We start from the raw sequence: 26892 nt of genomic DNA on the forward strand, positions 1-26892 counted from the left end.
GAGGAGGAGCTCGACCTCAGGGGGTGCTGCTTTCCCCGACCCCCTCAGTGGGCCCTTCCTCAAGCCGCCAGCACAGAGGTCGTGACACGGTCTGCCGTGGTAGACACCATCGCAAAGCAGGCACCGCCTGGCCCCGACCATGTCGTGCGTCCATTATAAGTTCTCCTCCCAGCTGAACTATGCCACGGTCACCTTCAACGGCCTCCACATCTCCCTGTGCGACCTCAAGCGCCAGATCATGGGCCGCGAGAAGCTGAAGGCGGCCAACTGCGACCTGCAGATCACCAACGCCCAGAGCAAAGAAGGTGCGTGGGGGCAGCCGGGGGGGGAGTCAGCCTGGGGCCCATCCCGCCGGCGTGCGGGGGACCAGGAGGGCAAGCGGCGCCGGGGCTGAAGTGGGATGGGAAGCGGTAATGCGATTCGGCCACGATCGGTAGCTGTGACTTGTGTTGGGGGCCTCACAGAGCTGTTCTTTTGTAGTTGCTCTTCCGACAGCTACCTTCAGATCTGTGTTTTAGACACGGAGCTAGGCGTAGAAGGAGACGTGGTTGACGTGCGACATGTAGTGCTTACCAAAGTTTTGGTTTCCTGGAATTCCTCTAGGTAAAATGATAAGGAAATGTGGGAGGATATCTTATAAAAACAGAGTAAGCTGAAAGTGATGCTATTGAATATCATTGTATCATCCATTTCTAACTGTGATTTTTTTTCCTGGTACTACATGCTAACCACATCAGGGCAATACTGAGGTTTTATGGCAGAACATTTACGGTGAATATATGTAAGAAATGTTCTTAGAGCAGTCATAAATTCTTTTAAATCTAATAAATGGTGCTTCTTTCTCAGAGGTGATAATGGTTTTGGTATGACATTTCAGTTTGGTAATCTGCCATCTCGGTAAGTTTAAATGTGATTAAATACTCTGGGTTGTGACTTTTCAGAAATAAAAAGACTTATAAAGTGTTTTCAGTCCTTAAAGTTCTTTTTTTTTTTCCTCCTGTGGTTCTCTGACACTCTTACAACAGCCTTTCTTTGAAATGTGGACTAGTGGTTTTTTTCCTCTTCCTCTTTGATGTATTAAAACTTAAACAGAAAAATATGTACACTGCGGTAACTGTAACTTCAGCCCTGGCCTTTCAAGTGATTGGACTTAAAGCTCGCTGTGTATCTACAGGTATTGAAACTATTTCAGGAGAATGTCTGCGAAGAGACTTAAGGGCACAATGTTAGGGGTCTTAGGGATGCCATTGCATTGCATGACATGCGTAGGCAGAGAGACATTTCACAAGGCTTGAATTTTTCTAGTAGTATTGAAGAAAATGGTCAAGACCTTTTGAACAGTGTTTAATTTGCTTTAAGGGCTTTGCTGCAGAAGGGTCTCTGAATTTTGTCATCAGTTGCTAACGTACCTCCAGCTTCACAAATGCTAGCAGGCTGAATGGCCGACTGGCTGACGTCACTCCTGTAGTAGTTGGGTCTGTGTCAAACAGAGCCTTAAAACCAGAATGCTGGATGGTAATAAACTTTGAAGGAGCCCAATTATTATCACTAGAAGAAAAAATGTTTTGAAATAGGCCAAGCACGTGGGTTCTGTTATAGCAGGTGAGGAACAGAACGCAACATTTCAGAAGAAAAATTTATGCTCGTAAATATGTTCCCCCACAAAGCGTTACTCTAATATCCATAACAGCCATTTTACAAAGTGTGTTGCTTTGTTTTCATATGTAATCCGAAGACAGTGAAGACAAAGTATCTGCTTCACTAGGTTCTGCTAAATGTGGCGTTGCCTGAAGGTGAAGTTCAAGCAGGAGTATCTTTCCTGCTTTAAAGAGCATCACTCTTGTTTAACAGCGACAAGATCCTCCTCTAGGCAGGTTGTGTTGCACTTTGACCTTTGTAAAATGAGCATAAAATCTTACGCTTGCTATATTAGAGACACAGGTGCTTACTGAAGCAAGGGGTAAGGGTGTTTTCCTTGTGAAAACGCAAAAACCCCCCAGGGGTTTTCAGAGCTAAAGCTGGAGAATACATTTCAGTGTCATCTATGTCTATGTCAAATTTTTGGTTTAGATGGGTAACCATGAATTTCAGTTGTTATTAATCAGATGTAGATGCTTAAACTCACCTTCGGAAGATAAAGGAACAAACTAGGCCCGGATATTCTGCCTAAATGGGATGTTTGGAATTCTTACATGTGGTCATGAAGTATTGGGTTTTTATAACATAATCTGTGACTGACTAAACGCTGACGTGATCTTGGAAAGAACCAAGTGGACCTTGAGTGAAGATGGCCTACTTGTTCAGATTTTTCTGAGTACTCCTCTAAGCTTTTACAGTTCAGTAACTGTTACTTTTCATAATGGAAATCTAGTCATAGAAGCAATGCTAATACAAGCTAAAAGTAAACAGGATTTTAAGTATCAGTGGAAAAAAAATTTCTGATGGACTCTTTTTAAGATGCTGGGAAAGCAAAATGGATGGTTAGGACCCATTTTAAAAGGTGGGGGGGGGGGTGTCCTCTTCCACGTTTACTCTAGAGACACATTCTAGAAAGGCAGAATTCCCTTCAAAAAGCCTGTACTCAGGAATGAGGCATTTAAACTTGCCTCCTTTGAATTTGATCTGAATTTCTTGACCTGTTTTTTATACTAGATGTTCTCACAATATAGTGGAAGGGCTGCAGACTCCAGAACTCAGGTCTCTTGAGTACTCTTTCCTGCCCTGTAACATTCTGACTCCAAGCACTTGGAGAATGTGCTATTCTGCTTATCAGGGAAAATACAAAAAAAATGCTAGAAACCCAAAAATGGGGCTCTGAACTGGTCTTCATCCAGTGGTTTGTGATCTGGACCAGAGAGAATCCTCTAGCCCTGCCAGTTTCGTTTCCATTTCAATGGAAAGCACTGAGCAGCTGAGAAGTGTGGTTGTTGATGGATTAAGCTCCAAGAAATAGGCAGCGATGGCAGGCTCTCTTCTCTGTTCTATCAGTCTGGAGCACTAGCAGCGTAGGTGTATCGGTTTTAGTCAACAGCCACAAAAGCGCTGGCGCAGAGTTTTCATGCTTTAGCTAAGTGCCTGTTTTGTTGCGGGGCAAGCTAGTCAGACTTTAGAGTCTGGTTTATGCAGGGGAGACTTTGCTGTGCTTTGGTTTTCTCCAAAGATCTATTGGTTTTGTAGCCTAATGGAAGCAAAAGCAACTTAAGCCAGGTCAGGAAAGAACCTCGTGCATTAGCAGGCTCTCCTTTAGTGACCTTTGAGACTATTTCGCTGTTGGCGTTCAAACTATTGTAAAAAACTGGAAAAGATTTTGCTGCTTGTGTTTGATTATCAAACCTGAAGATTTCTTGAAATGTACTGTTAGTGCGTTGAGACGGTAACAGCGTGATGTTACGTATAAAGTTTTGCTTCTGTATCCCTAAAGGGATTCTCTGAAGTGCTATATAATTGCAGATTAATACACATTCTTAGGAATTGACTCCTGTTTTTTTCTGGGTTTATGTTGTTTTCAGAATACACCGATGATCGGGCCCTGATTCCTAAGAACTCCTCAGTAATTGTTAGAAGAATCCCTGCGGGAGGAGTTAAAGCTACCAGCAAAACCTGTGTTCTGTAAGTATCCATAAAGCACATTCAGATGGGCTCTTTCTTGTTAAAGCTGCTGTCAAGTTTTGTTGTCGTGGGGTAGATTTTAATGCATCTGTCCCAAAGTAGACTTACATTTTTGGGCCTGCTGGGACACGGGGTTCGAACTCCCACATTGGTAATCTGTGCAATGATTCTTTTGTGTTTCTTCTTGGGGTTGGTTGTTCTGAGGGCCAAGTTGTAGACCCCGTTTCCTCTCGGTGGAGAGATTCCTCATTCTGTGTGTTTGTTTTTATTGCTTTTATAGTAGAGGGAGATACGCATTGTAGTGTAAACTTCGAATTTGTTGCCATCTCAGAAGAGTCTGATTCTGAGTGTTTAACTATTTCTGGCATTTGGAGGAGCAGGGGGTAGGATATGGCAGGTTTTCTTTTGCCCCAAATCTGGGGGTTTTGCATACTAGCTAGAGAGGAAAGACCAAGGTTGCCTGCTGATGAACCACGCAAACAAGAAGTGGCATTCATAAGTGATTCCTCTTAGTTTCCTAAAGACAATGCCCGTTTCAGGCAGAGAAAAAGAACAATATCCTAAAGTGTACTGCCTTTTGTGCGAGTACGATGAAGGAACAGTGAATCCTTTCCAAACCTGAAACTGCGTAAGCAGTTTAGGACCTTCCCAAATGTTACTAGCTGTCTGTCTAAGCCTGCTTTTCCCCTAAGCTGATATCTCTGCTCCAGGGTTTAATTCTGTGTTCCTAAGATTTACGGAGGACAGAGAATGGGGTATATTGATTACAATTACAGCTATGCAAATGCAATCATGACTGCAGGATTATGGCTGTCATTTCTGTATTCATACAGTCCAGTTCTGTATCAGCTACATTAGCATTGTTTGAATGGTCATGTTTTGCAGCCGCCTTAAAGATATGCGTCTCCACCACAATGAGTAGCTGTTACTAGCTTGTGGTTTTGCCACGTCTTTGTAACGTGGGTTCTCAAGAAATAAAGTAGACTGATGAGTTACAGTGTGTCTGGAAGAAACAGTACAGCAGCATCCTGGTGTTCATGAAGCATTTGCAAGCAAAAACCCCTGAAGTTATGTGGCTCTGCACGTAAACTCTGGGCATATTAGTGCCATGGTTGTTGCACTGCTTTCAGGCACTCGCTAGTAATTCTGGACGCCACAGCGTGGTGCTTATAAACATGGCCTTGTTTGGGGGATTAATTGAAATACGTATGCTTAGTGCTGCCTCGTCAGTGCATCCTCTGTTTCTGGTTGGATGGTGCCCTCTCTTGCTATTGTAATGCTGCCCTAAAATGAGAGGATAGGTGCTGCTAGCATCAAAGGTCAAATAAATAGCTGGATGTGGGGATAAGGAAAGAATGGCACCGCTGTTCTAACGTTGAAAATTAACCAGGCAGATCAACTTTCTATTCCTTCAGCTGGAAGCATTGCAGAAACAGCTGGTAGAGTGGTTAGTGTTTGGGAATGATGAATGTGTGCTGAAATGGTGGAGAGGCCTTCAAAGTGCGTTACTCCCCTTGTAGTATGTTCTTCAGGTTCAGTGGATGAAGAAACCCATGTGTGGCCATCTAAAGTATTTCCTCATGCTTCCTCGTCTTCAGGAGGTACGTGGCTGTAGCTGCGAGCCTGGTGCTGTTGTAGTAGTGGCAGGAAGCATGAGCCTTTCTATTTGTGCCTCAGTTCCACAGCAGCCTCGGAATTGCCTCTGCTCATGGGACACTTTGGACGATGTCTGAATTGTTTGTTAGCTACATCAGTGGTTGAATGTCTGATTCATGATGAGCAGCCTGCAGATACAGATCAATGAGTATGTGGAATCCCAGCAGGTTTTCAAACGCAATAAATATTTCCTAAGATACTGTAGCATGTTCAAGATTATCTTAAAGCAAATTCTGGCAATTAAGACCTTTTTTTTTTTTCCCCCACAGGGCTCCTAAATCGCACAAAATCCTAGGAGCTGCTTTCAGGTGACATTTCTACTACTATTCTTAGTTAACATAGCATATGTAACACATGTAGTATTTTGGCATTTTCATGGCTAAGTATGGTCAATGTCTGAACACAGTGCTTGGGCTTCCACAAAGAAACACTGTTCTAAAGACTATGCTGCTGACATTGTTGTTATTTCTTTGTCAGAGGACTGATTTTTTACCCTTAAGTAAACTTGCACTTCAAAGGGTCTCGACTATCCCTGTTCTTTCTTAGAAACTGAAGTGCTCTCTCTGGTGCCTATTTGTAAGACTAGGGGCATACAGCTTGGCTAAAGTTACCTTCAGATGTTGATGCTCGATTATTTAAGAACACAAAGCTGTACTACAGACTTCATATTTTAGATACTTAATGCAGCAGAGACAAAATATCCGAGGACTTCCTCTTGCACTGTTGTGTTCTAGATCTGTAAGTCTTAGAGGAATTTGTGACAAAGTAGAAATGGGATTTTGGGTGGTTTTATTAGTGGCACTGAGTGTTATCAAAAGAGAGAAGAGTTTATGTATATGAATAAATTTCCATATTCACTAGACTATGAGAAGATAATATTTCTGATGTTGTGGTTTTACAACGTGCTTTCACTGCTCGATGTTGGGTACAAGTGCTTTATTTGAAGTTCTGATCACCTTTATTTCTTCTTCTAGAAGTCGAACTGCGCCAGCGAGCGGAACACCAAAAGCAGTATGTAAAAACACAATCTCAGGCTTTTTCCTACACACTGCACTTCATTCTAAACAATGTAGCCTTGTATTAATTTTCCAAACATTAGCTTAATATATTTTCCAGTAAATATGTTGTAAATAGCATGTCCTTGATTCAACATAGTAAAAACTGAGTCATGCCATCATTTGCACAGTTCTCATGGGAATCTTGGTATTTGTGCCTAGTAATGCATTGTATTTCATACTGACTATGCCAGAATATTTCCTGTGTGACTGTGTGTTGTACAGATAATGTATGATGGTTTTTAGAACGTGTTAGAACATGGCGCCATGTTCTGCAGCTGTCTGTCTACTGCTAGTACTCTGGATGTTTGTATCGGGTGTTGTGTGCTTTTTCTTTCTCGCAATACAAATTGTTTGGAGTGTATTTTTTGCCATTTTCACAGCCTATCACTTAGCTGTTGTTTTTAAATACTTTTTTTGCCTAATGGTTCTTGAAAGTGTTATCAAAAACAGCTGAGAAACCATTCTTGTTAAACTTGGTACTCTTTCTTAATTTTGACTTGGGGCTTCAAACAAATACCAAAACCAACATATCCCGTACGTTGTGAGGACAGTTCTGTGCAGCTAAATGATTCCTTTTCAGGTCCGTAAATACTTGGGTATTTGTTCCAAAAACTGTATAATTGAAATGATATTGTTTGGGCCCCTCTGAGTACGTAAATGCCTTTAATAGATGGCGGTGAATTTAAATAGCATTGCTACATAAAGTGGTATTGTCAAGTTCTGCATTTGATCACTTCATCTGACTAATCAGTTTAGTTTAATAGTTTGCCTGCAAACGAAAGCATCTAAAACCCAGTGTACAAATTTTGGCACAAAGTTAGAGCCTGGTGCATTAGTGGGTGTAATCCCTGTCATTTCTCTTAACTTCTGCCTGCAGTCCATTTTTGGATCTGGGTGACTTCAGGGTTGGATGCTGCTTTAATTTCCCAAAGGTTAAGCCCTTCTTTAGTATAGCACCATTCTGAATTTACATTTGGAAAAGGGGCAGCATTTTTCTTCAGGTTTGAAAACACTGTCATTCTGCTGCTAAATTATAAATAAGTAATAGAAGGAAATACTTGACTGGTAGTGGTCTAGATCTTGATTTGCCACTTGGCTCGAATACGATGTGTAACTCTGCATTTCAAAATATTCCAAATACTGTAAAAATTTCCATGTGGTGTTTTTAATGCCTCTCCTTGTGAGTTTGAGTTAGTTTAACTGGCCCAGTGACCCTAGTAGTCAATGTAATGCATTTATATAAACCACGTTTATAGTATTTGATCTAATTCTGATGGGTTTTTCTTTCCTGAAAACAGTTATTTTTCTCTTTGTATCCTTGCATGTGTATAAACACAACTCAGGTGTTCAGAAAAAAAACATTCTTTTAGCCTCGTGTGTTCCTTGGCATGTCTGCATTACATTTCTAAGTAGCATCTTACCATAAGCTAACATAGATGTCTCAAAAAACAAAAAAAGAAAAGTAAAAACCCTGAGGTGGGAGGGAAGACTAGTTAGAACTAATCAAAGCAAATGAAATTCGAGGCAAAATCATTCCCTTCTTTACTCTGACTGTTCCTGGTTTGGGTTGTGGGTAGCCACAGGGTGGGTGGAAGCCTTGCATCTCTCCTTACAAGCCCTCTCTCTCTCTCCCTGTCAAAGCACAGCAGCCTCAGATGCTTCTAGCGCTGGAGACACACTGAGCTCTATTCTTAAAGCTAGCTCAGGTCTTGGTCTAAAGGGTGGGGGGTTTCTATTGTTTGGTTGGGTTTGTTAATACACGTATTTCTGTATGTATTTCAAAGCAGAACCTGGATCTTAGTGTGGTGGGAATAAATCACTGGAAAGCTTGGCAATTGTTGTTGAACAGTAAAGCAGCAAAGTGAAAATGAGTTAACATTTTTTTAAGAAGGATGCACAATAGCTTATACTTTGACTCTTCATTGTCTTGCTCTTATGTTAGCTGGCAACCTAGACTTCCACATTTGTGCTGCTGTCCTACTGTTAACTACAGCCAAAGCAAGAAAGGGGATCCTTTTTGGTTTAGGATTACAAGTTCAGTAACTGCAAGGAGCTCTAGTTGGTGTTTGTCCTTAGAGGCTGCAGAAATGCAGAGAGTTGTGCCCATTGATTTAGCACTGTCAAGCACAGCTGGGATCCTTCCTGGCTGAATTTTTAGTTTAGCCAAGCTATCAGGTTTTAGAAAACCACTGTAATTTAAATGTGGCACTCCAGCAGTGAGAATAGCCTTTTCCTCCTATTTTGCCTCCCCTTTCCCACTTGCTTTGTGTTCGTTGCTGTTTAGTCTTCTGTTTGAAATGGGAGTTAATACATTGACTGTCGAGTCTGGGGTTTTACGTTTGTTTGTTGGTTGGGGTTTTTTTTCCCAATTCTTCTGCAGTATTATCTTGGGGTTGTATACAAGTTTCATGGAGATGTTGTTTCAACGTGACTGACTGGAGGGACTGGCAGGATATAATTCCATGGAAATTTAAAGGAAAAAACAAAAGACCCACGAATGTTGGATCACTGGAAGATGGTTGTTGCGCAAACGTTCTAAATAGCACATTAATTATCTATTGGCTGCTTTTGGTAACTGTTCAGTAGAAAGGAGTGCTATCACCTCCTCGAAGAAACGAGACTGTTGCCTGCAGGCCAGAGCATAACTGCTTCCTGAAAAAATACAAGAACTCACTAATAGTTTATTAACTGTTATGTTTCAGTTACTGGTCAATACTGGACTGTTTAATGCAAGACTCCAATCGAGAGGTTTCCTAATTACTCGTTGGGTTCTGAAAAACCACAGAATGATAGTGGCTGTGCCTGCCAGGAGAAAACATAGGCCTGTCTTTCCCACATGTAACAAAGAGTGGCATACGGTGCATGAAGCTTCAAAGTACTTGATCAGGCTTCCTTTTTAACAGAACTGGGTGCAAAATGTTCTGAAAAGAAGGAAAGGTGGATCTTCTGGTAAGACTTGCAATGGTCTCTTTTCCCAGATCGGAGTGCTCCTCTCCAAAGGCACATTTTCCTTCTCAAATAAACTTAAATATGTTTTTTAATCCTTTTAAGCAGAAAATTGACAGATTCCTTACCCCTTTGACTTTTAAGGACTTGTGAGCATTTGACAAGGGTCCCTCTCTGATATACCACAGAGCAATAAATTGATCTCAGGCGGGTTTGGTTATTTTAGTTTCTTCTCACTAACCACACAGGCACTCTTAAGCTGTCATGGGTTTGGACTTTGTTTTGAACAAGTACAAATCACACTAGGTTGGAAATGCCTCTTTCAGGGACACTCAGAGGATACAGTGCAGACTTTCAGGCTACAGTAGAGGTTAACTATTGCTCTGTTTTGACTGTAGAACTTGAATATGTGTTTATTTTTTTGTGAACAGATTGATGACCCTTCTGCACCTCTTTCGCTGGCCCAGCTTATTAAGGTACATACATATTCTCTTCAAACAACATTTGCTTCGTACTTTTAGACCTTATACTGTGATCTAGGGCTGGATAACCTTTGTAATGTGAGCAAAGCTTGAATTTAATTTTCAATAATTTAAAGTATTTATTTTAACTGTAAAATGTCTGTATGTTCTGCTACTATCCCGTAAAGAGTAGTTGCCAGTTTGGGAAGATAGAAGGGGAGTACCTTTCCAAGCTCAAGGTAACGTTGCAGTATTACTCATCTTCAAGACACAAAGCAGCAGCACTTCAGAAGCTGTTTACTGTTTTTCATACGTTTCACTAATTTTGTGTTGGAAACTAACAGGATTTTCACAGAAGAATTTAATTGGCTGTAAGTTATGGACATTTCAGGGGGGTTTGCAAGAGCCAAAATAGAAGCGTTTCCGGAACGTGGACAATTGCATGGCTGTTTTTGGATTTCTAGTCCTTACAGACTGTAGATCCATTCTTTGAATGCTGCACAATTTCTTAAATTGTAGTATATAGAGTGTGGACAACACAATCTAATTTGCTTGATCGCAGACTGTGTAAATTGCATAAATGTACCTAATTGTTTAGAGGAACATACCCAGGTGCATGTGTGGCATATTAGCAGATGTGAGCTTCTGAAACTGCTGTAATGCCATGTTTTGCTACGGAACTGCTTGCATTTTTTGCTCAACAATGGGTAACTTTGTCTGGGAAAGCACTAGCGATCGTGCTTTGTGAAAAGGCACAGTGCTAGCCAATGAAATGCCTAGTCTTTAGAGTTACAAAGATGAGAGAAGGCAGGGCCTAATGCAGAGGAGCTAGTTCTTTCATCTGAAAAGTGAGGCAGGGGTTCATTTCCAAGAAAGAGAAGTCTCTTCCCTCTGGTAACTTCTTCCCACTCTCAGTGCAGAAATTAAATTGTGTACATTTGGCAAAAAAAATCCAAAAAAATTAGTTTGGAAGGTAACCTCCAAAAGAAAGCGGTCTCCATTAGTGCTGTCCCTAAACGTGTCCTTGGTTCTGTAAACTCATGTGAAGTTTTACTCTGAAATGTGAAAACCTGTCCAAGTGGAGTACACATTTCAGCTTTTGAGAAAATTCAAGTATTTCAGAAAAATGCAGGAACATAACCTAAAGCAGCTCAAAACTATGACTTCCTCTAACCTCTTTAGTGCAGGCTGGCTTAGCGTGGAGGCAATGCGTTGTAAGAAGTTTTCTGTTTTATTCTTACTGTGTATTAAATGCCATATTGGAGATTTGGTCTATTCCTAGGAATGTTTTGTGGGGTTTGGATGTGTTTTGTAAGCCATTTGGGTTCAAAGAAATTAGTCAAGTATCTGTAAAGTTTTCTCTATATGTTAATGGAGATGATTTCATAGATGTCGACCTGGATTATGTTACTATTGAGAAAAAACTGTGTCTGTGAAACTCCCATTTAATAAAACGTGGAAACTAGCTGGTTGCATGCCTAGAAAAACAAAAACATGAGAGGTTGATCTGAATGCTAGGTGCTTGAAGGTCCACATCATTTACAGTCACTCCCTTAGACCCTGCTTGTGCCTGGACCAGTGTGTAATAAAAAGGTTTGAACAAATACTACTGAAGAACCATCAGCTGGCTTCATTAAGTTGAAGTTCTAGTTCTGCATAAGGTTTAGATTACAATTTGTATGTTAAAAGGCCACAGTCATCTGGAAAAAAGTGCAGGTTTTGCTTACTGTAGTTAAATCACTTTCCATGAAGAAGTTAGGAGGCGGGGGGGGCATGCAGTTGTGACTGCCTGCTGCACATGATGGTCAAATTTCTACTGGAAAGCATCTTTTGTCCTGCTGAGGGATTATAAAAAGCTGGATTCCTTTTAAGGCGTCTGTGTCTGAAGCTGACTTTCAGTAAGCAGAAACAACTCCCCCGACTCTTGTGTGTCCTTTAGTGCTGCAAAATGTAAATAATGATACTTGCATACATCTTTCTCAATTAAATGTCCAGTGGACATCTTCCCCTGCACATAGTCTGGAGCTTAAAAATCAGTTTAAACATAGGGGATAGTCTCATTTTTTCTACACATCGCTTCAGTCCACTTGGCAGAAAATGGGATTGCTTACAGGGGTCTTTACATAAGGTCCAAACAGAGCCTAAGCTTTTGAGTGCCCAAGAATGCTCTTTTCAAGTAGGTTAAGAGGCACATAAACAGCACGGAATGGCATCAGGACTCCCCAGAACGTCTTCAGGGCAACTATATTTTATATAAGCAGCTGTTTTCATGCAACCTCAGCTAGCGTTGTGCTGCTCTTTACAGGACTGGGTGAGCGGTGGTGTCTTTGGCTGGGTGGGCTTAAATGTGTTTCTAACATGTGTGTCCAATAATTACCTCTTGGACAGACCGCCGATCTGGCTGAAGCCAATGCTTCTGAAGAAGAGAAAATAAAAGCTATGATGATGCAGTCTTGCTGTGCATATGATCCAATCAAGTAAGTGTTGATAATGTCAAATCTGTCCTTTGAAGCTGATGGAAAAATTGTAGAGATGTTTGTTTCAACACGAGAGACACACGCATACCTTGTTCTTTTTTTCCCCAAAACCTTTTAGTTACATGAAGAAACCCTTGGCTCCACCTCCACCATCATATACTTGCTTTCGTTGTGGAAAACCGGGCCACTATAGAAAGAACTGCCCAACAACTGGGGTAAGATTGTGGGGGACTTGTGGTGTGACTTAGTTTTTCATTTTTTTATCTTGGCAGTTAGGTAACAAGTCCATGAACGCTCCTAGGAAAAATTGTTTCTCTTGGGGTGAAATATAGAGGTTATGTGGCAATTTTGCAAAGCCCTTCAAAATTCAAGGGAAACCTGGAATCACAAATGTGAAATTTTCTTTTTTCGAGGTCATAGATATTAAATGTGTGCATAGAGCTTTCTCTGTGAACTTTCATGCATATTTTTATATATTGCAATATTAGGGGAAATTTTTATGCTTTTAACTCTCTTTAATGGCAGTTCACAGTTTGCAGTATTTCGTATAAGAATAGGCGGTTTCTGTTGACCCCATCTATTGAATATTTGCATGTGTTAATTACACAAGTGAGTGTTCATGCCATTTAATGTTAGTCACGGAATGTATGTGCTTGAGCTATGAATTCAACCTTCCTGTCTAGGTGGTGAATGTAAGTTTCTCCAGTGACTGATTCAGAGCACCAAATTAAGCTCTCGCTCTGAATTGCGCTGTGGAGGAGCAGCGGGTTTGTGTCTCTTCTCTGAATGGATGGTGAGCTGAGGGATATTCACCCTTAAGGAACCTGAAGATGAGCCAAAGAATGTCAATTGAGTTCAAAATGCTGCTCAAGCCTTTGGAACGTCTTGGCTATATTCATTTAGGAAAATCAGTCTTTTAGTCAAGCAACCCTTACGCTAGGCAACAGGAGAGGATTACAGGCTTTTGCTGCTTCAAATAATCATTGAAATGCCATTTTACGTGTGGGTCTTAAGATGAGATATGTCCGCATTTCTTTTCTGAACAGGACAAAAATTTTGAGTCTGTTCCCAGAATTAAAATGAGCACCGGAATTCCAAGGAGTTTCATGATGGAGGTGGAAGATCCCAATACAAAGGGTGCTATGCTGACAAGCAGGGGAAAATATGCAATCCCAACGATTAATGCGTAAGTATGGCATTAATTGGACTGACCAAAAAGTGAGCGAGAGAAACCATGTGTAAATGTTTGAGTGGCAGCGCAACCAAGTTGGCCAGCGTACTACTGTGTGCTGACAAGAGGGGCTGTTTGAAAACGCACTTGGTAGCATTTCTGGTTTTCTGTCATGGATCTCCTTTTGTAGAAGCTGTAACACAGACTTCTTCCCTTTATAAAACGTAATTACTCAGAGACTAACTTTCTCCTGAGCCTGCAATTTACATTTACCCTCTGGCAAAGAGAGGTGAGATTCATTTCACCTGCTTTCTAGCTGTCAAAAAGGACTTGTCTAGTCTGAGCTAATGTCTTAGTTGATCCAATGAATGGCAGAGTTCTGCAGAAGGAAAATTGTCCCCCCCTCCCCCTTCTAGTGTGGTGGCTCGAGGAAAGTAGTTTAAACTAAATGCCTACGTTTTAGAAGGCAAATGTAGAGTGAGGACAATTCCATTTGTTATCGTCCTTGGATTAAATCCAAAGCTCGGAAAAGTTTTCCTTTACCCACCTCTAACTGTTTTCTTTTTCCTTCCCCACCCCCCCTCCAGGGAAGCTTATGCTAGAGGAAAGAAGGAAAAGCCTCCCTTTCTACCAGAGGAGCCCTCCTCCTCCTCCTCTTTCTCCTCCTCCGCCCTCTCAGATGATCCTCTTCCAGAGGAGCTGTCATGTGTCATTTGTAAAGATATCATGACTGATGCCGCTGTTATTCCCTGCTGCGGAAACAGTTTTTGTGACGAATGTAAGTGTTACTCCCATGTTTGTTAATTCAAAACATCACGTCTGATCTTCTCAAAGCAGAAAGAGGCGATAATGAAATGACTTTGTTCCCAGTTCCGTTTAATACTTAAGTATACCTGTGGTAGTGCATGGCTCCCCCCCACCCCGTCATGGGCCGCTCTGACCGTACCAAGCACTGCTGTTACCTGACCGAGGCTGGTAGCGGGAGCGGGAACAATGGAATAATCAGTCACTCCCCGACAGCCCTGGACATTCCTTATCAGGATCGTAGCCCAAGTGGAATGACACCACCGTTACCCAAATTCCATCATTTTACTAATGACTAAAGCCAATCATCTTGCAAACCTTTAAACAGCAGTCCCAAGTGAGGCCCTTTGAGCTCTCCTGGACCACAGCGGGCAGCAAACAGCATCTCCCTCCAAGTGGGACGCCTCTCGGAGTTCGCAAACTCTCCAGTTTGCGAAATTCAGAGGACTGCCGCCGAAAGCTGGCGACGGGATATGGGCTGAAAACCTCTCCTCCTGGAGGCTCAACCCTTGCCCGTTGAGAAATGCTGACAAGTGAATATTTCATAGAACTCGAGGGGAATTTTTAACAGGTACCTTTGTACACCTCTCACTCTCTATTTGTGACTGTGTGCGTGAGTGTGTGAATCAATTTGAATACCCGGTAACAAGCACAGTATAAATATTACCATTTCAAATCTGTAATCAAGTCACTGTTGTGATTGTAGTAAATTCTATTAACTCACTTTGCAAACGTTAGACTCATCAATGATGAAGTGCTGCTAAAATCTTGTGATCTGCCTTAAACTGTGAACGAACCTTAGATTGCTGCTAAATACATAGAATCCTTTAGACATGAACCATTGACCAAGTCTGAGACTAAGTCTGGATTCAGTCGCACTTAAACTCCTCTCTGAGCAGGAGTTTAGAAAGCAAGGGGGTGCATTCTGAACCTCGTGACTCAACGGGAGGGTCCTCTTTACCCTTTTGTTTCTCCCGTCTCTCTGTAGAAATCATTCTGATTTGATTCTAATTCCATTTTCCTTTCTATGTTTTAGTAAGTAATAGAGTGAACCTTGCCAATGAATTCTCATCAGTCACCTTTTCATAAACTTCTATTAAAATCCCTTTTGCCAATACCCTTGACGGTGATTCTTTAAGTGGCCTAAACCACTCGTTCGCCACAATACCCTGGATAGGAAAGGACTCTTCTCATGGAAAGGAAAAAAAAAGGCAGAGAGCTTTTTTCCCTTTCTGCGTCTCTAGTTAAATCCTCTTTACGTGCAGAAGAACGAGCGTGAGAAGAGTGCAGAATTGTGCAGGTGATTACAGTGTTACATATCGAGCACATTTTGTTTGTCCACAGCCTGTTCTCTCATACAAAATTATGTAGCCAGCTCCGGTGACTTGCTGTGGTCTGCCACAAATGGGTGGTTAGGCATTTAATCCACATTCTTCTCCACAGGAGAGTTGCTTAAAACCTTCCCAACTCAAACCTACTAATGGCTTTTTGAGATGTGTTTTATTCATGAACGTTGTGGTTGGTGACTTCTCACTGTACTAGGTAGTGTGAAAAAGGCTAGTCGAAACATCAAGACATCTTCAAATGTTACAATAGTGAAATATCAAAACTGTAGAGTCATTTGCTGCATACTAGAAATCTTTTGCACTCTTGAACATTTAGAGCTTCATGTTCCTTCAATTCAAGACCATATTCACCCATTAATCATATGCGTGTTTTTATAATTGATTAGAACCCCCCAAAATTTCCTTAGTTTGGCTGAAAACTATTTTGACGATTCTAATGATTCACAGGTATTAGAACAGTGTTACTGGACTCTGAGGAACATACATGCCCAACGTGTCATCAGGCAGATGTTTCTCCTGATTCTTTAATTGCCAACCAGTTCCTGCGCAAGGTAACCTGATGACTGTTACGTAAACTGTTCGTAGGAAAAGTCTCTGTAAAAAGCGGAAAGGGAAGAAAATAAGAATTTCCATCTCCTTAAGCAAGGCTGAATTGAATGAGGCTCAATTTACTGCTCAAATACATTATCTGTTGTCACAGAAGCTTACAACTCTAGAGACAATCTGGCAAATTCAGGTCACCCTTTTGTTTGACATGATTGCCTCACTTTCAAGTTTGGGGTTTACACAGAAGTACTTTAAATACAGATACTCTGAGTTACCAATCATTAATATCAGGGTTTAATGTGATGTGTTCATGTATCTGTATGCTGATTTATTTTAGGATTGGTTGCATTTACCAAGCAAGGACGCAAGGAATTTTACTCTGTGCAGGCTTTTCTCCGTCTGTCTACTGAAGTTTCATACTACCTTTCTGTCAATGTTTTTCTGCCTCTAGGCTGTGAACAACTTCAAAAATGGAACTGGCTACACAAAAAGGCTCCGTCAGCAGATTCAACAGCCACAGCAGCCGCCACTGCCGCCACCTCCACCACCGCTCATGACTGTTATATCTCCTGCTGCTCTGGTGAGTGCTGCTGAACGTTCTAAATCTTCCCCTCTGACAGTCAGCAGTTTGTTGGAAGAGAAGGGAAGTTGTATCTCAACACACGCAGTCGTTCTTGTATTTTAGTAGAGCTTATTTCCCAACTCTTTGCATTGATTCACAAGGGCTGTCGGGTTCCCAGACAACCTGCGTTACCAAGTCTTCTGGGCCCCCGAGGACAATCCATACCCACAACTGGTAAGTACCTGTAACCGCAGAATTTCTTTGAAGAAGCTATCTTCAGAGAAACTGAATGGGATTTTTTGCTTTTTCCTCTCCCCACTCCAAAAGGTCGTCCAATGAGAGCCAGTACAACTCGCTCAGCAGGTGGCAGACCAGGCTGGGAACTGTAAGTATTCCGCAGACATTCAGTATCTTACTACTTGTAACCTGTTAAATGAGGCGGTAACACATAACTTACACAACAGCTGATTTATAATGAAATAAGTGTGCACAGACTGCTGTGGAGAACACAAAGGGTAATGAATTTTTAAATGGCTTCATTTGAATTGGCGTTAACAAAGGGGATCGGCGCTTGCAGTAAGATTATTGAAAAACCACCTCCAGTACATGACTTAAAAGAGGACTCTGAAAAATGAAGGCTTTTTGGGGAAACCGTAATTGCATATAAAAATGAAATACAGTTAAAGGATCAGGTGGAAAGCCACCCTTTGGTTACTGGCTGAATAGGGCTGGAGAAGAACTTGATTTCCCAATAGGAATCAGCCGCCAACACTCTTTTTTTAACAACTCAGTTGATACTGATTGACCAAACTATTGGAAAAGTCAACGCTGTCATTTTATGGTAAATCTGAATTTCTTCAATTTAGTCATCTCGCATGGCCAAGCTGCTTTCTCTCAGCTGGCGAGAGAGGAGTCTATTGTAGCTATTATTGCCGTGTCAAGTTAGTCCTTCCTTTTGGTATATGTCCGTTATACATCGATTGTCAGGGTGCATTGTGTTTATAAACTCTTAAAGATAAATCAAAACAAAACCCAGGACCCATCCCTCGTTTCCTCCACCACCCCATGCACTCCTCTTCCGCTGCGGATACCACCACCACAGTTTCCTGCTCAGTTTCCACCTGGTCAGCCTCCATCTGCTGGGTACACTGTCCCCCCTCCAGGAAATCCCCCAGCTCCTGCAAGCATGTCATCAGCTTGGCTACCAACAGCAGTACCAACGGCTCATGCAAATACCATCCCAACGACACAAGCACCTCCTTTATACAATCACAGGATCATTTAGGTTGGAAAAGACCTTTAAGAGCATCGAGTCCGACCGCAAACCTAACACTGCCAAGTCCACCACTAAACCCTGTCCCCAAGTGCCACATCTAGGCCTCTTTTCACTACCTCCAGGGATGGTGACTCAACCACTTCCCTGGGCAGCCTGTTCCAGTGCTTAATAACCCTTTCAGTGAAGACAATTTTTCCTAGTATTCAATGTAAACCTCCCCTGGTGCAACTTGAGGCCGTGTCCTCTCGTCCTATCACTTGTTACGTGGGAAAAGAGACCAACACCCACCTGGCTACAACCTCCTTTCAGGTAGTTGTTGAGAGCGATGAGGTCTCTCCTGAGCCTCCTTTGCTCCAGACTAAACAAATCCCGTTCCCTCAGCCACTCCTCGTAGAACTTGCTCTCCAGACCCTTCATCAGCTTCGTTGCTCTTCTTTGGATGTGCCTCAGCACCTCAATGTCTTTCTTGTAGTGAGGGGCCCAATCCTGAACACAGTATTCGAGGTGCAGCCTCAGCAGTGCCGAGTGCAGGGGGACGATCACTTCCCTAGTCCTGCTGGCCCCTCTGTTTCTGATACAAGCCAGGAGGCTCTTGGCCTCCCTTATCTAGGGAGGAGTTTTACAGAGAAGAACGGAGACTTAAAGAGGAGTAAGTGTTTGGCTCAATCAAGTTGCATTGGGTTTCATTTTTGTATTTCAACGGTGTATCGGACTGCAGTTACACTGAAGTGCATGTGACATAAGCAAAAATAACACAGTGTTTTCTCCACCGTGCTTTTGCATTGCAGATGGTAAACATCTAAAACTAAACCAAGACAAACGTCATTCTACCACTTTCCCTAAAACTTGTAGGAATTCTAAACTGTTTTTGCTTAAATTGGATGTTCACCTTCTGCATTTGCATGCAGCATACATATTCTCATATGGGCCATGTTTTGTTTCTTGGTGTCTGCCTGTAAGAAAGGTCAAACTCTAATTGTAATAAAGGTCAAACTTGTTTTAACAGGGAAGAGAAAAAGTCCAAGCCTGAGGAGTTTACAGGTGATTTTGCTAAGGAGCTGATGGAATATAAAAAGATTCAAGAGGAGCGCAGGCGCTCGTTTTCCAGGTAACTGCTTTGCACGTCTGTAATGGGGAAGCAGACTGTCGAGAAAAATCGGGAGGAGTTCCACTCCACCCCTCTATTGTTAGGTGGACTGGATGAGTCAAGGGATTAGCAGTGATAGGAGTTTCATATTCCTAGAGGAGTGATAGGAGGCTCATATTCCTAGAGGAATGGCATTGAGTCATAGTGCAAGAGGCTGAGCTCAGAAGCTTTTAGATAGGACTTTTCTTGAAATGCGGTCACTATCCTTGGTTAGAGCCAGAGGTACGTGCAAGATATTGCTAGGATGTCTGGCTAGAAGTGTTGATTAAATAGTCCTGTACGTAGGATTGCAGTACAAGTATTTTGCATCCTGTACAATTTGCCAAATAAGTAGTGAAGGTAAATAGACTAAGCTGGCATTTTAAAATGGAGTTTTACTCTCTTCAGGCTAAATGGCGTTTTCTTGATGTTTGAAAGGGCACTGTAGCCACTAAGACTTGCTCTTTTTGCATCTTACTGCAGCAAAAATGAGTTGCACCCCATGTCGTTGCGGAGTAGTGAAAAATGTGCGTGTTCACGTACCAGTAGAGGCCAGGATACACCACCTGAAACCAATCAATAGCTGTGGGAGTTTCATGTGCTAGAAGGGAGTGGAAATAGCCTTACCCTTCCTGTTTGTTTTCACACTACCAAAGCAGCAGCTCTTCTGTCTTGTAAGCAGAACCTTTTACATGTGATCAAGATCTTCAGTTTGCAGGAGCATTATGGCAACAGCTGAAAGAAGCTTTGACATAAGCATATGGAGAGGGAGAAGAAAACCAAACCAAATTTGGGAAGGAAAAAAATGGGAAGAGTGACTGTTTTGAATTAACTTCATTTATGTTTCTTGTGGTTTTTTTAAGGTCCAAGTCTCCCTATAGGGCTTCATCTCCTAAGAAAGGCAATATCAGAAAACGAGCTGAAGCTTCCCAAGGGAAGGCAGAGAGAGATTGTGAAAAATCTTCTCAAATGGAACCACCTGTGAAAAAAGTGAAGGGGCAGTTGCCAAAGACAGGCACTGTTAAAACGTCTTCCTCTTAAAAGGATGTTTACCGTTTTTCATATGTTTTGTTAATTTTGCGTTAATTTAACTAAGACAATGTTCGCAGAGGATTTTAATTAGCTGTAAGTTATGGACATTTCAGGGGGGGTTGCAAGAGCCAAAATAGAAGCGTTTCTGGAACATTGACAATTGCATGGCTGTTTTTTCTCTTTGTTTACTAGCATGTGCATAAACACAACTCACATGTTCATAAATAGAGTTCTCATTCTTTTGGACTCGTGTGTTCCCCGGCACATCTGCATTACATTTCTAAGTAGCATCTTACCAATACTGGACTGTTTAACGCAAGACTCCAATTGAGAGTTTTCCTAATTTCTTGTTGGCTTCTGAAAAAACACAAAATGATAGTGGTAAAAACATAGGCCTGTCTTTCCCACATGTAAAAAAGAGTGGCATACGGTGCATGAAGCTTCAAAGTACTTGATCAGGCTTCCTTTTTAACAGAACTGGGTGCAAAATGTTCTGAAAAGACGGAAGGGTGGGTCTTATGGTAAGACTTGCAATGGAAAGAAGGTGTCTGTTTCCAGATCTGGGTGCTCCTCTCCAAAGGCACATCTTCAAGAACTGTTGAGCTGGTAATACAGAAATGTTGTATGTGCTTTCCTAAATATATGGAGAAGGAAGGATTAACTGGAGTGAGGAATCCTCTTCTGCATGTAGGTATTTTTTCCCCCCCGAGACTGCTAAAACTGCTCCCTTGAATTCTTCCACCACATGAGGGAATAAAGGACAGGAGCTTTTTCCAAGGAGGGGTTTTAATCTCTCTGCTGATCGATTTAGTGGCCTCTTGAGGAGAGCTGTTCAGTTTACACGGTGAAATGTTCGTCTACGTTTTTGAACAACTTCAGACATAATGAGCAGCGATGTGTCTTTCTGATAATGTTTTACTAGTGTAAGCTTAACTGCTGCTGCTTGTGGCGTAATGTAATTCAATATACTGGAAAAGGAGCAAGACAAGAGTTACCCTTTTTACTTGTGGAAAAACTGCCCTTCAGCATTAGTTCTCACTAAACACTGCAGTCCATTACTAACCAGTGGCCTGAGGACTTCATTCCTGCAAGCTGTTCCAGTAGGTAGCTGGGAGGGAGGAGTGTGGTTGCAGTGGAGAAAACTATTACAGGATTGTGCTCTGAATCCATGTTTACATCATCATTAGAAATGGGTTTTGGTCTGATAGCAAGGAGAATAATATTAAGTTTTCACAATTCCCAAACAAACTGGGATAGTATGGCCTGTGGTCTAATAAAATACAAGAAACCCGTTTTCTCAGTCTTTATGGGCTACTCTGTCGTGGTAAACACCTTCATTTCAATAACTTCAGCAGTTTATTTTTTTCTAGGCAAAGTGGTGGGTTACTTTAATGGCTGATGTTTTGGATTGGTGTTTTTATTTAGGTTTTGTGGGGTACGGTGAGTTTGGCATTTTTAAACTTACTGACAGGAGGGGCAGAGTTCATGTTTCAGGGCTGATATACCCGTGCTTTATTTTGACAGGCAACTATACTGTGTTCATAAAGTACAGCCCTGTGCATTTATAAATGATGAGATATTAACTGATTAATTTACAAACTACACTGAAAAACAGTTTCCTGTAGTGATGCTTCCTTCTCAAATAAACAGAAATATTTTTTTAAATGCTTTTTTAGCAGCAAATTGACAGCTTCCTTACCCCTTCGACTTTTAAGGACTTGTGAGCATTTGACAAGGGTCCCTCTCTGAGATACTCCTGAGCAATAAGTTGATCTCAAGCGGGTTTGGTTATTTCAGTTTCTTCTCACTATCCACATAGGCACTCTTAAGCTGCAATAGGTTTGGACTTTGTTTTGAACAAGTACAAATTACACTAGGTTGGAAATGCCTCTGTCAGGGACACTCAGAGGATACAGTGCAGACTTTCAGGCTACAGTAGAGGTTAACTATTGCTCTGTTTTGACCGTAGAACTTGAATCTGTGTTTACAATTTTGTGAACAGAGTGAAGTTCCTTCCCTGACTGCACACGTTCCCACCCACCCGGCTGTCACCAGTCCCAGTTAGGGCACAGAGAAACACCCGTGTCTCATGCACGTGCCTGCACAGAAACCCTCGCAGAGGGAAAAAATTCCCTTGGGTATCAAATACAGAAATCGCACTGAAAACCTTGTCCTCTGCTAGAGGACATATCCATAAGTCTCAAAAGGGGGGAAATCGCTGTGACTGGGACCAGATTATAGCAACGGAATTCAGGTATCCCTGAGGACAGGGACGGAGACTCACCCTGGTCGCTGGGATACGCGTCCTGGCGAAGACAGCGGTGCTGTGCGAGGGCCTTCGAGTGGGCAGTGACACGCGGAAACAAACTTCACAACTGACAGAGAGTTATAAAGCAGGCATGTTTATGGCGGCGCCGGGTGCAAGGGGATTTCTGCTCCTAACATGCACACCGGGTTAAAATCATGATGGGTATTTAAAACAGTTAACAAAGTTAGTTACACCTCCTGGTTCTACCCCTTAATTAACTCTTGGTTAACACTTTTCTGACTTCATCTTATAATTACAGTTCTCTTTTAATTCACCACGCATGCTCAGAGAGTAGGCGGCTTAATTGGGTTGGGGCTTTTCTAGCCAGGAGGTGTGTTCCTTAGCATTAGAATGAGATTATAATGAGACGAGTTAACTCTAGGGCACTATTTTGGCAGTCCATTCTATTTTTCTAAGATTCGTCCTTGCGCTAATCATTATTGCTAGTTAGCAGAGAGTTAGTGAAGACAGTCTTTATCTCTAATATGTCTCAGCACCAGGCACAGTTGTTATGAAGTATCTTCTTTACATTCTTCTCTCTTAATTTTAACCCTTGTTTTTCAACGTGTCCTGTAGCAGCAACAACCTACTGAGTGTGTGCGATGGCGTGTGGGGACGTGGGAGTTGTTGTGGAGAAGGAGTCTGGGATTTCGTCAAGACTGGGATCCTAAACTATGCTCAGTTAGTGATTTTTAAGAGTAAAAAATGCACCCCTCGGAGGAGGTTTTCGATGCAAATACAGGTCCACCTCAGTGTAACGAGTGACATTAAAATGAAGACAGGCGCAGACGGACTTTGGTGTGAGCGACCAGTCCGTGACTGCGATGTGATTCTGTCTCTGTCGCTGTTCCCTACGAAGGACCCCCGTGTGTCCCAGGGGTGCGCTGGCTGATGGGCACTGCCCGGCACCCCGCTCTGCAGAGCGGCGATACGGACCGAGGTCTCGGCCCCCGGTGCTGACGGGCGTTGTGCACAGCGGGCGAAGAGCCCCGGTGTAGGGACAGGGACCGCACCCGCAGCCCGCCCGGCCCCGCCGCCTCCCGCGGCCCCCACCCGCGCCCCCGCCCGCCCCTTCTCCCCCGCGGGTCTGTCCCCGCGGCAGCTGCAGCGGGATGGCGCTGCTGCCCGTCCCCAGCGTGCGGGGCAGGGCTGCGCACACGGAGCCCGAGGGGTCCCGTCCCGGCACACAGAGCCCGGCGGAGACCTGCGCGGGGGACGGGCGGGAGCGGCGGCAGCGGGAAAGGCGTCTGGGAAAGGTCTTCTCCGGCACGGAGCGGAGCGGGGCGGGCGGGCGGAGCAGACGCGGGGCTGGGGAGCGGCTGCGGAAGAACCCCCGGCTGGAGGTCCTGGAGAGAAGGGGGGCCCTGCCTCCTGGAAAACTGGGAGTTTTAAGTAGTATAGATACTGAGATAATAAGGAACAAACTCGCCACGGTGACCAGTGATCTGAACAAAATACAGAACCCTTTAAGGTCTTCCCTCCTAACTTTAGGAACCGGCCAATGGCTTACAGCAAATGTGTTACCACAGTGGGAAAAGCTTAATGAAAAGAACAATGAACTGATTATAAATGCATTAGACGTGGCTCAGACTAATGTTTCTACAGCACTCAGTTGTATCCAAGCTCAATTATGGATACAGACAATAGCAGCTGCAATCATTAGGGAAGGTGAAGACGGAATCCTACCAAAAGAAATCCGAAAGGTGATTTGGAATAACGCAACGGAATTTGAAAGGAGATTCCAATCGTGGTGGCATTTGGTTAATTTTACCTTTGACCCTACTAACAACACAGCTACAGCTTTTGTACTGACAATATATAAAGCTTTAGTGTATAACATATACCCGATTGTTGCACTAAGATTAAATTACCACGGAACTGTACTTCATCCCCCAAAACATAGGGTATGGGCTATGAAAAACAGGAATAAGTGGCAAACTACTGATGTCGAGGCCTGTGTCGTATGAGACCAGCAAGGATTTATTTGTGAAGGAAACACCATCAAAGGGCAAGACATTTGTCTTGACACTGAACATAATGTTTGTCACTTTGAGGTGCATCCCAACGAGACCCTAAGAACCTTTATAATTTACAGGGGTATGGGATGTGTTTGTCGGAGAAGTCAGTGTGATTTTGTACAAGTAGATGATCAAATGGTGGACACGAGCAACCATTCAAATATTTGCATTTGCAACTTTGTTAGTCTTACAGGATGTGATTTTAACTACACGGCTCCTGTTACTACTTATCAGTTGCTACAATTTAATTATACATTGATTCAGGACAGACATCCCACCCCTATTGGAATGAATCTCACTCTAATAAGAAAACTATTACATCATGAAAATTTAAAAAGGTTGTTAAAACAAGTTGAAGAAAGTGGAAGAAAGACTTTAATTACTGTCCATCATGATGCAGATGGGATGTGTTTAGGGGTTATTCCCTGTCAGCTACCAAAATCTTAAACATAATAACCCACCCGATATTGGTGTTACTGATAGCTACGACAACATTAACAATAGTAAATCTTATCCTTTGGTGTAAACTCAAGGAACTTATTGGACAGGTGTGGACACTAAAAATAATGATGAAACATAACGAACCACTTTTAAAAGCAAAGGAATTTGCTTACGGGAAAGAATGGAGTGTTTCTCAGCATTTCCAATGGACACTTTGCCTTTTTTGGTGCTTTTTCTTGATGATTGGACTCGGAGGTTTTTTCCGCTTGAAATCCCGATGCAATAAACAATTCAGAGCGGAGCAGAGCCGTCATGGCAATTTAATGATAATGTGTTTTACTGCAAAGAATCGGGACTATGACATTATTAAGGAGAAATTGCACCCCGGCCGCGCCCGCCCCCCCGCCCCGGCTCCGTCCCCCCCCGCCCCGTTATTCCAAACTGCTGCGAAAGGAGGAAAAGCAAATGCACACGCGGGTGCGCGCGCGCGCTGCCCACCCGGGACGTGGGGGGTCGCCGGCGGGACGCTCCCCACCCCGCTCCCCGCAGCGGGGCTCGGCGGCGGCGGAACCGTCTCCCGTGGGAGCTGCTCCGCGTCCCGGGGCTGGAGCCCGCCGGGCGTCCCCGGCCAGGGCCCCCTCGGCCCGGGAGCTCCTGCGGGGGGGCGCGTGTGGGGTCGGCAGCCGGGGGCCTCTTCCACCCGCTTCGGTGCCGCCGCACGGGTGGGCGTGGGGCAGCAGCCCCGGGACAGCCGCTGCGGACCCCTCTGTCCCGGGAGGGGCGGGGAGGGGCGGGGAGGGGCGGGACCGCCGCGCCTCTGTCCTGCGCCCGCCGGGGTCTCTCGGTCCCGCCGGCTGCCGCCCAGCGAGGGAGGTTCGGCGGAGCTCGGCAGGGGTGTCCCGGCACCCGCCCGAGGAGAGCTCCTGCGTGGGCAGCGCCCGGGCCGGTTCGCCTGGGCGGGGACTGCGGCACCGGCACCGGGCCCGGCCCAGACCCGCCCCGAGTCCCGCGAGTCCCGCCGAGTCCCGCCGAGTCCCGCCGAGTCCCGCCGATCCGATCCGAGCGGAGTCCAGCGGAGCCGAGCGCAGCCGAGCCCAGCCGAGACGAGCGGATCGGAGCGGAGCCGAAAAGACCCGAGCTTAGCCGAGTCCCGCCGAGTGGTGTCGAGCCGGGCGAGCCGAGCCCCGTCAAGCCGAGCCCAGAGCAGCCGAGCCGAGCCGAAACGACCCGAGCTTAGCCGAGCGCAGCCGAGCCGGAACGAGTCCAGCCGAGCGCAGCCGGGCCGAGCCGAGCCCCCCCGGCCGGTCGGGGCGCAGCGGCAGGGGCGGGCGGGGCGGGCGGCGCTGCCCACGAGCTCCTCCCGCCGCAGGCGATGGCGGGCGGGAACCGGCCCCTCGGCACCGCGCACCGGGCGCTGCAGCTCCGCGTCCTGCCCCGCTCCGGCGGGGGTGGGGGGGCGGGCGGGGCGGGACGCCGAGAAAACACTCTCCTTGAGGTGCGCAGTGACAGGACAAGAGGCACCACAGCAAATCTTGATCAGAAATCAGGACAAACTTCTTCTTTGGAAAAATATCCAAATAATGGCAATGTATGTGTACTATGTGTTATGTAGCTGAGAGCAGACGCTCTAAGACTTACCAAGTCCCACTAAAAGCGAGACCTTGTAGCTTAGGGAAAACTATTGCAACTTGTTAAAATTAGAAACTCAGATGAAACTAAAACAAAATCTTTCCTCAGTTTTCTACCAGCAAAAACTCCAGTACTCTTGCTGCTGCTGCTGTTGTTGAAATAAAGAGATCTCAGGAGCACAAGAACAGCGTGGGGGTGGATGCAGAGAAAGTGGCAACCATAGACACAACTTCAAGCAAGCAGGTTCAAACTTTAATGACCTGTGTAGGAAGATAAATGAGACTTCAAGAGAAAAGAGCACTGTTAGCATGAGGATGTTGTTAGGTACTGAAGGCAAGCACTCTCAGTGCTGATGAATTGGTAACTGACAAAGAGCTACATCTTATAATGATAACTGTGTAAAGCCATGATATATTTTTCCTGCTA

The 26892-nt window shown here is 44.0% G+C and overlaps 1 protein-coding gene across 1 annotated transcript; it reads left to right on the plus strand.

Moving 5' to 3' along the window:
- Window positions 1-139: 139 nt before the first annotated feature.
- LOC132320852 (E3 ubiquitin-protein ligase RBBP6-like) lies at window positions 140-20079 on the plus strand. Its single transcript, XM_059834476.1, has 11 exons — window positions 140-289; window positions 9701-9745; window positions 12119-12207; window positions 12326-12422; window positions 13254-13393; window positions 13966-14156; window positions 15976-16079; window positions 16580-16654; window positions 17652-17779; window positions 18919-19020; window positions 19902-20079. The coding sequence occupies exons 1-11, from the start codon at window positions 140-142 to the stop codon at window positions 20077-20079; spliced, it is 1299 nt and encodes a 432-aa protein (XP_059690459.1).
- Window positions 20080-26892: the final 6813 nt, after the last annotated feature.

Source organism: Gavia stellata, unplaced genomic scaffold, assembly GCF_030936135.1.
Source record: "Gavia stellata isolate bGavSte3 unplaced genomic scaffold, bGavSte3.hap2 HAP2_SCAFFOLD_34, whole genome shotgun sequence".
Classification (NCBI taxonomy): Eukaryota; Metazoa; Chordata; class Aves; order Gaviiformes; family Gaviidae; genus Gavia; species Gavia stellata.

Excerpts from the sequence above, each read along its gene's own strand:
- LOC132320852 (XM_059834476.1), top strand. The coding sequence starts at position 140 with ATGTCGTGCGTCCATTATAAGTTCTCCTCCCAGCTGAACTATGCCACG. Across the intron at positions 16,655-17,651 it reads TTATATCTCCTGCTGCTCTG|ATAAATCAAAACAAAACCCA; the intron begins GTGAGTGCTGCT and ends AAACTCTTAAAG. Across the intron at positions 17,780-18,918 it reads GGTCAGCCTCCATCTGCTGG|GGAAGAGAAAAAGTCCAAGC; the intron begins GTACACTGTCCC and ends TTGTTTTAACAG.